The sequence below is a fragment of the Tamandua tetradactyla genome, chromosome 16, assembly GCF_023851605.1.
Source record: "Tamandua tetradactyla isolate mTamTet1 chromosome 16, mTamTet1.pri, whole genome shotgun sequence".
Taxonomy (NCBI): Eukaryota; Metazoa; Chordata; class Mammalia; order Pilosa; family Myrmecophagidae; genus Tamandua; species Tamandua tetradactyla.
The window spans coordinates 82,195,342-82,213,224 of record NC_135342.1 but is presented as its reverse complement, the minus strand read 5'-3'; the positions used below and the strand labels follow the sequence as shown (position 1 = coordinate 82,213,224).

The following is a 17,883-nucleotide window of genomic DNA, read 5'->3' as shown; positions in this document are numbered from 1 at the left end:
CTTTGTAAAGGCAGCCGTTTCTTCTATTCCCTATTCAGTACTGAATGTTTGAAACTGCAATCAGATCATCTCCCTGGAGATGTGATTTAGTCAAGAGTGGTTGTTAAACTGGATTGGATGAGGCGTGTTTCCACCCATTTGGGTGGGTCTTGATTAGTTTCTGGAGTCCTATAAAAGAGGAAACATTTTGGAGAAGGAGAGATTCTGTGAGAGCAAAGAATGCTGCAGCCATGAGAGGACAGTCCACCAGCCACCTCTGGAGATGAAGATGGAAAATGCTTCCCAGGGAGCTTCATGAAACTGAAAGCCAGGAGAGGAAGCTAGCAGATGACACCGTGTTCGCCATGGGCCCTTCCAGATGAGAGAGAAACCCTGACTGTGTTCACCATGTGCCCTTCCACTTGAAGAGAGAAACCATGACCTTCATCGGCCTTCTTGAATTAAGTTACCTTTCCCTGGATGCCTTAGATTGGACATTTCTGTTGTAATTGGGACATTTTCTCAGCGTTAGAAATGTAAACTAGCAACTTACTAAATTCCCCTTTTTAAAAGCCATTCCGTTTCTGGAATATTCCATTCCAGCAGCTAGCAAACTAGAACACCAACATAAAATTTCCCATTTTGACCACAAGTATATACCATCCAGTACTAACACTTTCCCATCACCCCAAAAAGAAACTCTGTACCAAGTAAGCATTAACTCCACATTCCCCACCTGCACTTTTGGCCCTGCTAACCTGTATTTTAGTTTCTGACTCTGAGTTTGCATATTCTAATTATTTCATGTAAGTGAGATCATAGAATACTTGCCTTTTTATGTCTGGTTTATTTCACTCAGCATGATACTGTCATGGTTCAACCATGCTGTAGCATGCATCTATTGTTCCTTTTCAAGGCTGAATAATATTCCACTAAACTTGTATATCGCTTTTAACTTTTTTTTTTTGCACTTGATTTTCCCAAGAATTCTGAGTAGTATTTTCCAAAGTACTCTGGGTAGCCTAAGAGCTGGTTTATTACTTCCATCTTCCAGATGAAAAATGTGCACAGAACACCTCATCTACACCACACCTGGGAGAGCTCTCCGGTCACACTGGTTCTTTGTGGTGAGGGTTAAGAGAAGTTAGCATGTATTTCCTCAGTTTAGTCCACTATTAATGGACTTTTTTCTCTTCTGTATTTCAGCTCGAAGGCAGCAGAGGGCGCCTGACCACACGAATTCTACAGCCTAAAGTTAACGACGCCTAGACTTAAGATAATCAACTGAGGTTTCAAAGATGTGAATTTCCTCAAAATAGGACCCTATACTTAATCTCTTTACTATTTTAGGTTTCTGTTCTCATTTAAAATGTTCCATTCTCTTTCTTGGTAATGAGAATTTCTACGTCATGTAAATCATCATGACACATATAATCCAAGAGCCTTCTAATTTAGTTTCAAGATTCTTTTGGATAATAAAAGTATTAAACTCTGCATCTACCGGATCTTTCCAAGTCTTCAAAAGGGAACACACATCTCTTTACAGGGTTCTCAAGAGGCGACTGTAATATAGATGTCCTATGACTGAAGGGCTCTTTTGCTTCAAGTGCTTTGCCTCAAAGTTGCCAAGATTATTAGAAACGCATCAGAGGATTAGGTACGTTCTTAAAGTCACATCGCACTAGAGGGCAAGCAACAATTTTCCCTGGGCAATCGTTATATTTTGAGCATTCGGCCTTTTGAAGTTTATTGTTAAAGTGGTAGATCTGGAAGCCTTCTGTTTCTTTTCCTTCCTTACTCCCTCTTTCTCTTATCTTCCTTTACCTTTCCCTCCTTCTTTCTCTCTTCTCTCCTTCCTTCTTTCCTCCATCCCTGCCTTCCTTCCTTCCATCTGTTTGCCCTTTCTTCTCCCTTTTGAAAATCCAGTGAATGTTGTGGCCTCACTGCCCCCAAAAATGTTTATACACTTAAAAGGATTTGCGGATTTGGGGCCAAGACAGTCCTTCCTCAGTCCACATAAATGTGCCAGAGACTGTGCTTGGTGCTAAGGATGCTGAGCTAAACAAGAACAGTCCTTGCTATTTTTCTTTCCAGGTGATTTTCCTCAGATGTCCAAATTTAGAGGATATTTGTTTCTTCAGTTAAAACGGGCTAACGATACACCTCCAAGAGGAGTCAAATTATCCAGCCTGAGAAACAAAGACGAGTAAGACTCTTCTGCGGCTGGGAGACAGTACTAAGGGATTTGACTCATCGTCATAAACGGGGGCATGATTTGTAAAACATGAAGTGCTATGGTTTGGACACAGCAGAGTAAATATGCTTATTATTACTTAGATGATGTCATCTTTGGACTTGTAATCAAGGAAACAGGACAATTTAAGGACAAGTAAAAATTTGGCAAAGGGAAAGGATACATCAGGAAATGATTTTTTTTACTTTGTGAGTGAACTACCAAAGGGAAATTAAAGAAATGACCGCAGACCCAATTAGTTCCTCATCACTGAACAGCCGGGGAGAAGTAACTATCCACAACGCCAGGCCTCGCGCGCAAACCTCTCCGAGGAAACAGCGGAAGGAAAGGGAGAAGGGATTAAGCCTCCTGCGACCTCAAGCCCTGCTAAGACACGAAGGAGACCAGGCGTCCTGGATGGGAAAACAAACAGAACGGGTTGGAAGTGGACAGGAAAGGAGCTGGGACATTTCGAAAAACTAGTTCCTCAGCCTCCAGACACGCCGTCTTCTACCCTTAGCGACTATGGTAGACGAGACCCCGTTCTCGACCATCCCAGGGAGACTGGCGCGTGCCCACGAGTGACGGGACGGAGAGAAACATCGCGTCCTCCGAGCCCTTCCTAAACCTACAGCGAACCTCGAGGCCGTCACACAACACCCACCTGAGACTCATGACAGCCTCCTCCCCAGAGCCCTGAGCCCGGAAGCCGGTTTCCTACCCACCGGGCCGAGAGAGGGGCCGGAAGTGACGCGATCACCGCGCGCCGGGCCCGCCCCCGCGAGCACCCGCTTCCGGCCGCGCGGCGCGCAACACCGCCTCCCCGGGTTTCCGCGCGGCTGGGCCACCCGGCGTGATGGGCAAGAAGGGCAAGAAGGAGAAGAAGGGCCGCGGGGCGGAGAAGACGGCCGCCAAGATGGAGAAGAAGGTGTCCAAGCGCTCGCGGAAGGAGGAGGTGAGTGGGGGCGTCGAGGCGGGCCGCCGAGCCCCTGCCAGGTGGCGGTGGCCGAGCCACTGCTCCTCTCCCGGGCCTCAGTTTCTCGTCTGCGCGATGGAGGGAGCGATACCCCGCCGGCAGGTTCCGGAAGGGTGGAACTGTTCGCTTGTGCCGCAGCACAGCCCGCGCGGCGCTGTTTGAGGAATGCCCGCCCCTCCCGGGTGTCTCTCGGGCCCTCGCCCCCTTCAGCCGAGGTGAGCACGCGAGTCTCTGAGCGCTCACCGCGCCCTCGCCTCCAGTTGCAAAGAAGCTACCCCCTTTTAAAGCGCCTACTTTTCTTCATGTGCTGTTCCAGGCGTTTCGTGCTCTTTTTTGGTGGGAGGAGGGTGGGATTAAATGTAAGAGGAGCAGGAGCTGAGCTCTGGACCCGCCTCTCGCAAAATGTGTGATCTGAAAGTGGCTGAGTCTCACTTCCAGAGGGTGAATAATCCTCACAGCCATCCGGAGGGATGAGCCTCAAGTGGGATTAAGTGAAAATAAAACCCCGCTGGAACTGAAGGTCGTTCCATAAAAGTCTGTGGACACCAGTACTGCTCTTTCTCCTCTCTTTCTCTTCTCTCAGCAGAATCTGCAAATGGATCAGTGCTGAATTGAGGCTTGAACATTTTGCTTTCTTTAGACCACTACTCATGGTGCTATAACCTCGGGCAATTGAATGGCCAGCGTTTATGGACTGCTTGCCATGTCCGTGCCACGGTGCTCAGGTTAGGCAGCATCAGCATCCCCATTTGACAGTTGGCAAATTGGAAGCCCAAGGCAGGCAAGTTACACAGCTCAGGGTCACAAAGCCATGAACTGGCACAGGACATCCCAAGCCAGAGCTCTTGATTTCAGCCCTTGCCCCTTCTCTTCCTAAGTTGTTCCCCTCTCTATTTCCTCATCTGTAAAATAATGGGATTGGACTTCTCCCTCTAATTTTTTTTGGACTCAGATGTCCTGAGAGTCTTGACCAGAAAGGCAGTATATTCCTAGAGTAGTTACTTATCCAGTAGATAGTAGAACAAGGATTTGAAGCTAGTATGTCTGCTTCCTTAATCCCTCTACAATATTATACCAGGTTGGTGTAGAGTCATAGCAGATGTAAACATTTACTGTGATTTCTGTCATTCCACAAATGTTTGATACCCTGGTCTCGCCTAGTTGAAGGGAACTGACTCCACTGCTAGAATGTGGGACTGCTGCGTTACAGGCTCACACGTTCCTTTGCTTCCAGGAAAACTTCAGTCCTTGTCTTACTCTGTTTTTCAGCTTTTGGTCATCACTGACTTCATCGTTTGGCTGTATGAGCACCCAGTCGTTTGGTTCTTCTTCCTCCTTCCTGCTCCGTATCCTAAGAGTCCTCCCTGAGCAACATCCTCACCTGCTGTGCTTTATTCCTCCTGTGGGGGCTCAGCCTGCATGTGAATAATGCGCAGATTTCTATCTCTACTCTAATGTGGACACTCATCTCCAAATTGGTGTATGTTTTTGGCTGCTTAACCAATTACCACGCACTTAGTGGCTTAAAACCCATTTATCAGCTTACAATAAAGGTCAGAAATCTGGCTTGGCATGACTGAGGTCAAGGTGCAGCTGGGTCTCTTCTGCAGCTAGGGGGTCCTCTTCCTCTTCCAAGCTCTTCCAGATTGTTGGCAGAATTCAGCTCCTGTGGTTGCAGGACTGAGTTCTGTTTCCTTGCTAGGCGTCAGCTGGTGGTTGCTCAGCTCATAGCAACGCCTTGCATTCCTTACCATGTGGCCCCTCTATCTTCAGAGCCAGAAATGGAGAATCTCTGCCCTGTTTAATCCCTTTCGTGCTTCAGATCTCTTTTCTTCAGGAAAATTCCTTTCCCTTTTAAAGGTTAACTGACTAGGTTATGTCTCCACGGAATAATCTCTCTTCTTAAAGGCAGCTCTGCCATGTAACAGAAGCCTCGCAGCATGAAGTCTCTGGGCTTACACAGGTTGTGTATTCAGAGTGGGTGGGGTATCTCGGGAGACAGCTTAGAACTCTGTCTGTCATAACATGCGTAGATCAGATTGTCCACTTGACACCTTTCTTCTTTGGGCTGGCGGACGTAATCCTCCTTGCACTGTATGTAGTGAGGTCTCAGTGCTTTACCCTGACCTAAAAGACCCACAGTGATTGGCCTCTGCCTACTTCTGCTTGCCGTCCCGTATCCTGCCCCAGCTCTCCTCCCTTTCCTGCCAGCCTTCTCCTCTCCAGCCGTTTGAGTTTGGTGTCTCAGATACACCAAGTTCTTTCTACTCATGGTCGACACCTCTCCCCGCCCATCCTCTTCTCATGGCTGGCTCCATTCTGATCTTCCAGCTCCTAGGCAGCTTGGAGGGGGTGTTACTGCCTCGGCTGCTGCCCTCCCCTCACCCCACCTGGTGGCTGTGATGCTCAGCCAGCTCTGGTGCTGAAGGAGTGGCTCTCCTAGCTCATAGACGCTATCATAGCCTGGTGTTTGTTCAACCTGAAGGCACTGGGGTGAGGCTGCCCAGGTAATTGGTGAGAAGTGGAGGGGGTGGGATTTGAATTGAGAGCCTCTGCTCCTGAGGAATGAGTGCCCTTCTGGAGCAGCCTCAGTTTTACCATCCGCGCCTGGGAAATCCCAGCTGAGAGGCATATAGGACGCTCCTTGTCAGAGGGCACCTGTGTGGATGAGGTTGGCTGCTTAACAGGGATGGGCTCAGCCTGGCGGATGTCAGTGCCCACTGTCCACTGGGTCTAGGGAAGACATTCACTGTTTTGGACCTGGTGTAGGAGGTCCAGTTTGTGCCTTCCTCCCCACCTTATCCTCTCCTTTCCATGGCCTTGAGGGCAAAGACGCTGGACCAGGAGCCAGGACCTGTGACCTCACCATGGCCCTTGTAGTCACTTCTCATCCTCAGGTCTTTCTGTAAAGTTCCGCCAGTTCGGGAAGTAGGTTTGAGTAACTCACACGCGTGTTCTGAATCCGGGAGGTGGTGGGCAACGAGGCAGCTAAGTTACTCCCCACATAGGGGTGCTAGAGTAATGGACACTTCAGTGGTCTACCATGAGACTATAGCTCGGTGGGATTCATTTTGGAATCTAATTTGTCAATATCTAGAAGAGTGGACGTTATGGCCTAGCTGTTAGACAACCTTGGATGTACCTGGAAAAGCTCACCCCATCTACACAAACAGATGTGACAGTGGCCAACATGGTATTTTTTATAATAGCAAAAAGTTGGACCTGAACCAGATGCTCATCAGCGGGAGAATGGCTAAGTAAGCCGCCGGGTTGTAAGTTTGCTGCCGTGAAAGTGAACAGGTCTGGAACTATCGGAGGTCACACTGTTCGACAGCACTGAGCAGAGCAGCGAGCTGCACAGCTGCATAGTCCAGTGCCGTTCACGCGAAATCTAGAAACATGAACTGATGGTAGATTTGCTTAGGAATACCTGCAGATACAGTAGAAGGATAAGTCCGTGTTGGTGAGGAGTAAGCACCAAATTCTGGATGTTGTTTGCGTTGGGGGTGGAGGAAGTGGGATGTGAGGGTTAGGTACACGTGGGGTGTCAACTGTGTTGGTGATGCTTTATTTCTTAGTCTGGGAGCGCCTTGAAATAGATTTTGGGCCTTTTGTATGTCTTAAATATTGCATAATTTAAGATAACAAAGGCGGTATTTGATGAACAGTGTAGACAGCTGTGAGAGCATGTACTCTTGCCTGGCTTCCTGGGGGAGATGACATTGACACTGAGACACAAGGGCAGGCAGGAGGCCACTCAGGGACTGGAGTGTGGGTGAAGAGGGGGACTACCCAGGCTGAGGGGTGTGGTGTTCTGACAAAAGGGGGTGCTGCTTGGAGAGTTTGGGGGTGGGGTAGACAGGAAGTGAGGTTGGAGAGGTAAGGTGTTCAGGAGCCAGAAGGACATCTTGCCTTCTTCCAGGCCCCGTGGATTGCAGGATTGGGAGGGAAAAAGGCCCCCACCTGAGGGAGAGCTCTTGGGAGAGCAGTGTCCCGAGTGTGTGTGAGAGAGAAGGGGCGGCAGATCCCAGGCTTCGGCTTGTACGCAGTGATCTCAGAGAAGAGATTTAGGATGGAAGGCACTTTCCTGGTGACAATTCCTGCATCACTTGGACCAACTGTAAATGTGGAGGGATGGGTCTGGGGTAGGTGAGGGCATTGAGTCTCGGCTCTTTGTCAGTGCTGCGCCTTCCAGCAGTTTGCACAGTTGTGGCAGGGGCCCCACTCACAGGCTGCTGAGGCAGATGCTTACTGAGCCCCTGGGTGCAGGTACCATTCCAGCAAGACACACGAGTCTTGCACTCTTAGACCTTATATTTAATTATTTTGAGGGAGGGGTAGAAACCAAATAACAAATACACGAGCAAGAAAAAAATCAGTCCCTGCTATAGAGAAAAATAAAACAGCACCCTCATGGCATGGGACTAGGCTTCCAAAAGTCCAAGGAGTTGGCTGGAATTCAAGTGGGCTTGTCTGGATGAAAGGCCCCAAGTGACAAAGAGGTTGGGTGAGAGAGTACGTGGGATGAAGGGGCATGCTCTCCCAAAACGCCTTTAAGGCCAGGCTCCCTGTTTTCTTGAATGTGTTGGATTCTGTACATTTCAGTGGAAGGAACTTGTTACAGATCACATGTGCGATTGGACGGGTCAGATCGGATTAGAAAGTAGGGAAATCTTGGCTCACTTGTAGGATTCTGGGTAGGAAGAGGCCTCACACATGGTGCTTATCTGCCCTTAGGAGGACCTTGAAGCTCTGATTGCCCACTTCCAGACCCTCGATGCCAGGAGGACGCAGATTGTGGAGACGCCATGCCCCCCACCTTCCCCAAGGTAAGGGAGCAGGGATCTTCACCATCTCTGACAGTTTTCTTTTCTGTAGGAACTGCAGCAGTGCTTTAAATGGGTGCATGGTTTCCTAAGTGACTGGGCTGGTTGGATGTCTCCCTCATTAAGGTCTGCGCACAGGCAAAGGCTGCAACAAGACACTTCCGCTCTAATGTCGCACAGAACTTAACGTGGAAATTAAGTTGGGGAAATTAAACGGAGGTTTGAAGGCTCTACATACAACTGGTAGTCATTTGGATAAAAGTGGTGTCCCAATGAGCTTTTCTTTGGTTCTTCAGGTATTTTAAAGTGTGTATTTCACATGTGGAAAGCTGAAAATCAAGGTAGCTTTTTGCTGTGTTTGTTCATATTGTTTTTTTTTTTTGGGCATATGGGCAGGCTCCGGGAACCGAACCTGGGTCTCCAGCACGGCAGGCAAGAATTTTGCCACTGAGCCACTGTTGCTGTCCTGTTCATAATGTTTTTTATGTTCTTATGTGAAACGTGATTATTAAGCATAAATTGTATATGAGCCATTTTAAGTGCATTTGTAAATGTGTGACCAAAATTGCGTGTTCTACAGGATTTCAGATACTTGTAGAATGAAGTGAGATGGGCAGGCTTTTGTCTTAAACTGGCTTCCTACTCCTGTATGCCAATTCTTGCCCTTTCTAGCTCTGATTATGACTGTTTTTATCGTTTGATATAGGACTTTTTAATTCTTTCAGTTGCTACTAACAGAATAGAGACAAGACACAGGAGGCATGGAGTTCTGAACCTAGTAAGATCGAATGACCTAAGTAAAAAGACACTTTAATTCAGAAAAGGGGCAAACGGCGTGGACTGCCCAGGCACCTGGGACTCTGTTCATTTCAGAAACGGTTGGCTTCGCTTCTCAGGATGAGACTCCTCGCCCTTGCTGCCCTGAATTGATTGGAAACCCGGGTCAGACCTTGCAGGAGGGGGCGGTTGTTATGGTGCTGCCATCTCCTTGGTGAGGGGCAGGGCTTGTGGCACCTGAGTGGAATGAGCTGACTCAGGGTCTCTGAACAGGCACGTCTGGGGTGTGTCTCCCGAAGGCGGAAGTCCTTCCCGTTCTTCATTCAGTGAGCTCTGCAGGAATCTGGTCTTATTTCCCCTTAGGATTGGTGTGCTACTGTTGTTGCAAAGCATAAGTTATACCTGTGGTAGGTGTTTAAAAAAGTACGTTTTTATTTGAATTGTTGAAGCAAATAAATCCATGAGATCTTTAAGGTTTAATATATATGCTAGATCCACTGAGGGAAGCCACTTTGAAAGGGGCTTTTTTTTTGGATAATGTTTCAGAACTTTGCCTAGGGAACTGTAGCCTGGGAAGTCAGTTGTTATGTCAGGATGTGATGTAAATAGCTCGTGTTTCCCTGCTCGGCAAGGACTGCTTCATATCAGGAGCAGTGTTGAAACAGGTATAATGAGGTAAAGGCCTTTTATGTGCTAACCTTAATATCTGGCATCTCTTGATTATTTTTTTTTTTTTTTTTTTTTTTTTTAAAGAGAAAGGGAGGAAGGGAAGGAAAGACAGAGAGAAGGAAGGAAGGATGGAAGGAAGGGAAACATCTTTAAACATTTTCTTGTTTTATTATATTTTGTTTGTTTGTTTGTTTTTTACATGGGCTGGGGCCGGGAATCGAACCGGGGTCCTCCGGCATGGCAGGCAAGCACTCTTGCCCGCTGAGCCACCGCGGCCCGCCCTCTTGATTATTTTAAGAAAAAAAAGCATGTAAAAACTGCCAGCGTGTGGAAGTGCATCTGTACCCACGTGTTGGCTCAGACGAGGTTCCCTGGGAGGTGAGGACGAGGCACACCTGTGTGTGTGTTACAGTACCTGTGTGAGCCGTGAGGCGTGCGGCCTGTGGCACACCGGGAGTATTGTAGGATTTGGGGCTTAACATTGGTTGTTTCCCAAATTATTTGCTACTTTTCCACTGGAAATTAATTGGTATTAGGTGAGAAAAAAGATTCAAGGGTCAGAGAATTTTGGGAAACACTGGTTTCTTTACTTCAAGATTTCTCAACCTGAAGAATGTTCCCCAAAAGGGAAATAGAGTTTTCAGATTTTCCAAACTTATTTGACCCTGAAACCATTTTTTTCCTTTGAGCATCATTTTTTGGAATTAGTGTTAAATGGAACACCACTAGAAGTGATTTTAAAGAAGGGTAACTTTCATCCCTTGTTGTCCTCTCTGTTTGATTCCTTCCTACTGAAATGATCAGAAGGTATTTGTAATTTCCTTACTTTATTCCTTGGTCCTTAAGTTGAGATAAATAGAAGAATCATTTTCATTTTCTAGATGGAAAATATCAGGGAAGTATATGGAAGTGCTTAAATACTGGACTTTTTCGAGTAGTGTTGATTATGATTTGACCGAGTAGATCCTTAAAATAGAGCGTTCTAGAAAATTTGGCTTGTAAGTAGGAGCATATAGACAGACTTCTCACTACCTGATGAGTTTTTAAGCCAGATCGTAACATAGCCCATCCCAGGGCTCTCCTGGGAGTGTGAACCTGGACTTTACAACAGGGGCTGCAAGGTCACTCCTGAGAGTGACCCCTGGAAATGGAGTATCTGGCAGAAAGGAGAAAGGTGCTTGGGTTCGGCATCAGAAAGGACGCGTGGGCTTCAATTCAGAGCTGACCTTCTGCCTTTGTCTCTTGTAGGTTAAACGCATCGCTCTCTGCTCATCCTGAGAAAGATGAATTAATCCTTTTCGGAGGTGAATATTTCAATGGCCAAAAAGTAAAGTATACAGTTTTTCTTTTTCCCTCAAATTTTCATTGGTCTCAGAAGTAGAATTTATCTAAGACAGTGATATCAAATGTCTGTTTGTCCCTCACCTCCCTTCCCGCTTACCTCACCATCCCAGCTGTCAGGACTGGTACGCAGCATAGTCACCCAGGGCTCTGAGGCTGAGGACTGGGTCTCTGGCTGCGTTGTAGGAACTCGTCCTCTCCTGGGAGTCCTGGCCGAGCTCCTTGCACCTTTGGCTCCTGTGGGACCCCCGTTTTCCTACTCTGTCACCAGCACCATCTGCTCGAAGTTGCCCAGTGTAACTGGCTCTGTGTGCTGTCCATCCTTCCTCATGATGGAGTTTTCAAATTTCTGAACTATACTCTTTTTCAAAATTGTTTTGAATACAAAAAGTAGAGCTAATTGTATTAAATTGTATTATTAAATTGTAGAGCTAATTTTTATTTTTTAGCAGGCCTGAAATACTTGCGTTTCTAAGTTGTGTGTGAAACAGTTACAAAAACAGGAGCTCATCTTCCCTGTAGCTTCGGAGGAGCCCTGTGAGGAGCCCTGTGAGATTGACTTAACTCATCCGTCGTTCTGAATTTTCATGCGTGTGAAGCTGGGCTTGGATTAGGAGAGTGAAGAGTCTGACTGAGGACAAAGGTCCTCAGTAACTTGCATGTTAATGGGTGTTGGTAGATAGGGGGTCTTTTTCCTTTATCACATCTCAGCAGACCCCAGGAATTAATCCCACAGCCTCCCTGTATTGGTATGACTGCCACTGCTTTTGGAAGAACCTTTCCCAAGCTCATCTGGTGATTTTGAGATGACTCTCCTCACTGGCTGTCCTTTGATCATTCAAACACTAAAGTTCTTCTTTCCCTTTTTGCAGACTTTTATGTATAATGAGCTCTATATCTACAATATTCGAAAGGACGCTTGGACTAAAGTTGAAATCCCCAACCCACCTCCAAGGCGCTGTGCACATCAGGTAACATATCAGCATTGACGATAAACCATTTTATACTGGCGTCGTGCATGTGAGAATTGTGGTCTAAGTGAGAGGTGGTGTGGTACAAAGAGGCCAGGCCTCACCAGTCGTCCAGGCCTGCTGCTTGCTGGCCTGGACTAGCTACTAAGTGTCTTTGCACTTAAGCTTCTCCATCTATAAAATGGGGTGATGAGCACCCACTTCTCCAGTGCAGATTATTTGAAAGAATGCGAGTCATGATATTTAGTGTAATGCTTAGCATATATTGGCCACTCAGCAAAATCCTTATTCCCATTTAAATGGAAGAAGGGTTACATGCATCTAAAATCTGGTGGCCAGCTAGGTGGACATGAGAAAGTGGAATATGGAGCGGTATATGTGAATGGTCCAGGGGAAATAATTATTTTAGAATGATTGGAGTTATAACTGGGGAATAATCAAGAAGTAGCATTGAGTTAGTGAGGCGTTAGCATGCTGTGATGCACGCAGAGGGTTGTCAGAGCTGTCACGTTCCTGTCAGGGAAAGGATCCTGGTTCTAGGTGTTCTGAAGGCCCCATGGAAGAGCAGGTGCCTTCTCTTTCCTCTTCATTATTAGCCCCCTGTGTGAAGAGCTGTGCTGCAGCTCAGTCACCAGCAGGAATAAGTGACAGCCTCTCGAGCAGGAGAAGGATCCTTGTGTGAGGACAGTGCCCCCACCCCCCCCCAATATTTGTCTCCCCTTTTTCTGACTCTGTGCTCAGAAGTAGCTGGCGGACCTGACACCAGACTGGGTCTGCCTGAAGGACTCAGGTAGAGGAAGGCTGGCTCGGCTTCCAGAGCAAAGGCGTGCATTTCCTTTCTGCCCCAAAAGTCAGCTCTTCATAAGCTTGAATTTCGGTAAATAGATGGATCCTCGTACACTCATGTGGGTTTACTAAAGACAGCTTCAGATCTCCAGAAAGAATGGTTGGTTCCAGGCTGCCAGGTGGAGGGCCAACGCCTGTCCTGGTGGTAACAGTCGCAGGTGCTGGCGCTCCCAGGGCCTAATCAGATGCACGGGGCTCGGAATCCGCTCTTTGGCTGGTTTAGCACTCTCCACTCTCTGCTGTCACTGCTCTCTGCTGCCATCATCTCAAATGGCACAGACTTCAGAGGTACTTTTTTGCATATTTTCTTACTGATTTTAATCACAGTTACTGCTGCATTCATGAAGATTTAACATCAAACAAATCTAGGGACTTTTCCTTTTTTTTTTACTTTTTTTTGATTGTGAAATAGAACATATACAAACAATAAATTTCCAACTACATTTTTTTTTTAAACTTTTTTGTTGTATAGTATGACATATTTACAAAGCAAAGAAAAAAAAGCAGTATTTTTCAAAGCACTCGTCAACAAGTGGTTACAGGACAGATCTCAGAGTTAGTCATGGGCTGCCGTACAATCCTCTCAGATTTTTCCTTCCAGCTGCTCCAGAACATGTGATGCTAGAAGGAATAAATATTTCTTTATCATCACAATTGACTTTTTTTCCTTTTTTGTGAAAAATAACATATATACAAAAAAGCAATAATTTCTAAGTACAGTTTTTAAAATTTATTTATTAATTAAAAAATATTTAACAAATGAACTAAAACATTAACATGTGATCATTCCATTCTACATATATAATCAGTAATTCAGAATATCATCACTTAGTTACATATTCATCATTTCTTAGAACATTTGCATCAATTCAGAAAAAGAAAAAGACAACAGAAAAAGAAATAAAACAATAACAAAAAAATATATACATACCCATACCCCTTACCCCTCGCTTTCATCGATCACTAGCATTTCAAACTAAATTTATTTTAACAGTTGTTCTGCCTATTATTTATTTTTGTTCCATATGTTCTACTCATCTGTTGACAGGGTAGATGAAAGGAGCATCAGACACAAGGTTTTCACAATCACACAGTCACATTGTGAAAGCTGTATCATTATACAATCATCATCAAGAAACATGGCTACTGGAACACAGCTCTACATGTTCAGGCAGTTCCCTCCAGCCTCTCCATTACATCTCAAACAACAAGGTGATATCTATTTAATGCGTAAGAATAACCTCCAGGATAACCTCTCGACTGTGTTTGGAATCTCTCAGCCATTGCCAATTCGTCTCATTTTACTCTTCCCCCTTTTGGTCGAGAAGGTTCTCTCAATCCCTTGATGTTATTTCTCAGCTCATTCTAGGATTTTTCTCAATCCTTTGATGCTGAGTCTCAACTCATTCCAGGATCTCTGTCCAACGTTGCCAGGAAGGTCCACACCCCTGGGAGTCATGTCCCACGTAGACAGGGGTAGGGTGGTGAGACTGCTCGTCGTGGTGGCTGGAGAAAGAGGCCACATCTGAGCAAGAAAAGAGGCTGTCTTGGGGGTGACTCTTAGGCCTAAATTTTAAGTAGATTTGACCTATCCTTTGTGGGGTTAAGTTTCATAGGAACAAACCTCAAGACTGGGGGCTCAGCCTATAGCTTTGTTGTCCACACTGCTTGTGAGAATATCAAGAATTCAACTTGGGGAAGTTGAATTTCTCCCCGTTCTCACCATTCCCCGAAGGGGGCTTTGCAGATACTTTTCCACGCACTGATCGAATCACTCTGGGATTCATCGGGGCATCACTCTGGACAAACCAACAAAATCTCATGTCCTACCTGAGATTCCAAGTACTTATGGTGTTCAATCAAACTACCTACATAAGTTATATTAGGAAATGCTCTAGTCAAAATCTAAATTTTGTAACAAATAAACATTTTTTGCTTTAGTCTCACACATAAGGTGACATTTTAAAATATTAATTACCATCTATTTTCAGCACCCTGCAATAATGACATTCCTTTGTTCTTCCTCATGCAAAAACATTTTTAAAATTTGTGCATTTAGTCACTATTATTATACACTCTAGGCATTCCTAGATTATACCATCTCAATCTTTAACATCTATCTTTCTTTCTGATTTCATTTATGTCCCCAGCCCTCCTCCCTCTGTCATTCTCACATGCAGCTTCATTCAGTGTTTTAACATAATTGTATTACAGTTAGGTAGTATTGTGCTGTCCATTTCTGAGTTTTTGTATGCAGTCCTGTTGCACAGTCTGTATCCCTTCAGCTCCAGTTACCCAATATCTCACCCTATTTCTGTCTCCTGATAGTCTCTGTTACCAACGAAATATTGCAAGTTTATTCACTAATGTCAGTTCATGTCAGTGAGACCATACAGTATTTGTCCTTTTGTTTTTGGCTAGTCTCACTCAGCATGATGTTCTCAAGATCATCCACGTTGTTACATACTTCATAACTTTATGCTGCCTTAAAGCTGCATAATATTCCATCATATATATATACCACAGTTTAGCCACTCATCTGTTGATGGATATATTGGCTGTTTCCATCTCCTGCAATTGTAAATAGTACTGCTGTAAACATTGGTGTGCAAATGTCCGTTTGTGTCTTTGCTCTTATCTCCTTTGAGTAGATACCTGGCAATGGTATTGCTGGGTTGTATAGCAATTCAATATTCAGCTTTTTGAGGAACCGCCAAACTGCCTTCCACAGTGGTTGCACCATTTGACATTCCCACCAACAGTGAATAAGTGTTCCTCTTTCTCCACATCCTCTCCAGCACTTGTCATTTTCTGTTTTGCTGATAATGGCCATTCTGGTGGGTGTGAGATGATATCTCATTGTGGTTTTGATTTGCATTTCTCTAATGGCCAGGGATGTTGTGGATCTCTTCATGTGCCTTTTGGCCATTTGTATTTCCTCTTCTGAGAAGTGTCTGTTCAAGTCTTTTCCCATTTTGTAATTGGATTGGCTGTCTTTTTGTTGTTGAGTTGAATAATCTCTTTATAAATTCTGGATACTAGACCTTTATCTGATATGTCATTTCCAAATATTGTCTCTCGTTGTGTAGGCTGTCTTTTTACTTTCCTGATGAAGTTCTTTGATGCGCAAAAGTGTTTAATTTTGAGGAGTTCTCGTTTCTTTCTTTCTTCAGTGCTCTTGCTTTGGGTGTAGGGTCTATAAAACCGCCTCCAATTATAAGATTTATAAGATATTTCCCTACATTTTCCTCTAACTGTTTTATGGTCTTTGACCTAACGTTTAGATCTTTGATCCATTTTGAGTTAACTTTTGTATAGGGTGTGAGATACAGTTCCTCTTTCATTCTTTTGCATATGGATATCCATTCTCTAGGCAGCATTTATTGAAGAGACTGTTCTTTCCCAGGTAAGCTGGCTTGACTGTCTTATCAAAGATCAAATGTCCATAGATGAGAGGGTCTATATCTGAGCACTCTATTCGATTCCATTGGTCAATATATCTATCTTTATGCCAGTACCATGCTGTTTTGACCACTGTGGCTTCATAATATGCCTTAAAATGAGGCATATTATGAGAGACCTCCAGCTTCGTTTTTTTTCCTCAAGGTACTTTTAGCTATTCGGGGCACCCTGCCCTTCCAGATAAATTTGCTTCTTGGTTTTTCCATTTCTGAAAAGTAAGTTGTTGGGATTTTGATTGGTATTGCATTGAATCTGTAAATCAATTTAGGTAGAATTGACATCTTAACTATATTTAGTCTTCCAATCCATGAACACGGTATGCCCTTCCATCTATTTAGGTCTTCTGTGATTTCTTTTAACAATTTCTTGTAGTTTTCTTTGTATAGGTCTTCTGTCTCTTTAGTTAAATTTATTCCTAAGTATTTTATTCTTTTAATTTCAATTGTAAATGGAATTTGTTTCTTGATTTCCCCCTCAGATTGTTCATTACTAGTGTATAGAAACACTACAGAGTTTTGAGTGTTGATCTTGTAACCTGCCACTTTGGTGTACTCGTTTATTAGCTCTAGTAGTTTTGCTGTGGATATTTCAGGGTTTTCGACATATAGTATCATATCATCTGCAAACAGTGAGAGTTTTACTTCTTCCTTTCCAGTTTTGATGCCTTGTATTTCTTTTTGTTGTCTAATTGCTCTGGCTAGAACTTCCAACACAGTGTTGAGTAACAGTGGTGATAGTGGACATCCCTGTCTTGTTCCTGATCTTAGGGGGAAAGTTTTCAATTTTTCCCCATTGAGGATGATATTAGCTGTGGGTTTTTCATATATTCCCTTTATCATTTTAAGGAAGTTCCCTTGTATTCCTATCCTTTGAAGTGTTTTCAACAGGAAAGGATGTTGAATCTTGTCAGGTGCCTTCTCTGCATGAATTGAGATGATCATGTGATTTTTCTGCTTTGATTTGTTGATATGGTGTATTACATTAATTGATTTTCTTATGTTGAACCATCCTTGCATACCTGGGATGAATCCTACTTGGTCATGATGTATAATTCTTTTAATGTGCTGCTGGATTCGATTTGCTAGAATTTTGTTGAGGATTTTTGCATCTGTGTTCATTAGAGAGATTGGTCTGTAGTTTTCTTTTTTTGTAATATCTTTGTCTGGTTTTGGTATGAGGGTGATGGTGGCTTCGTAGAATGAATTAGGTAGCTTTCCCTCCTCTTCAGTTTTTTTTGAAGAGTTTGAGCAGGGTTGGTACTAATTCTTTCTGGAATGTTTGGTAGAATTCACAAATGAAGCCATCTGGTCCTGGACTTTTGTTTTTTGGGAGCTTCTTAATGGCTGATGCAGTTTCTTTACTTGTGATTGGTTTCTTGAGGTCATCTATTTCTTCTTGAGTCAGTGTTGGTTGTTCATGCCTTTCTAAGAAGTTGTCCATTTCATTTACATTGTCAAGTTTATTAGCATAAAATTGTTCATGGTATCCTCTCATTACTTCCTTTATTTTTGCAGGGTCAGTGGTTATGTGTCCTCTTCCATTTCTGATCTTATTTATTTGCATCCTCTCTCTTCTTTTTGTCTGCCTCACTAAGGGTCCATCAATTTTATTGATTTTTTCATAGAACCAACTTCTCATCTTGTTGATTTTCTCGATTGTTTTCATGTTCTCAATTTCATTTATTTCTGCTCCAATCTTCATTATTTCTTTCCTTTTGCTTGCTTTGGGGTTAGTTTGCTGTTCTTTCTCTAATTCTTCCAAGTGGACAGTTAACTCCTCAATTTTTACTCTTCTTTTTTGTTA

At 44.2% G+C, this 17,883-nt stretch overlaps 1 protein-coding gene across 4 annotated transcripts in view; it reads left to right on the top strand.

The window, feature by feature from the left end:
• Positions 1-2,984: 2,984 nt before the first annotated feature.
• Positions 2,985-17,883, top strand: part of KLHDC4 (kelch domain containing 4) — a 107,073-nt gene continuing 92,174 nt past the window's right edge. Inside the window, exons 1-4 of one of the 4 annotated variants that reach the window (XM_077133247.1) lie at positions 2,985-3,167; positions 7,926-8,017; positions 10,709-10,787; positions 11,674-11,772. In XM_077133247.1, the coding sequence (XP_076989362.1) occupies positions 3,069-3,167; positions 7,926-8,017; positions 10,709-10,787; positions 11,674-11,772 (369 nt within the window). In that variant the 5' untranslated portion in view covers positions 2,985-3,068. Of the gene's footprint in view, positions 3,168-7,925; positions 8,018-10,708; positions 10,788-11,673; positions 11,773-17,883 lie in introns of those variants that run through there. The other 3 variants (XM_077133249.1, XM_077133248.1, XM_077133252.1) reach the window with 3 other exon arrangements.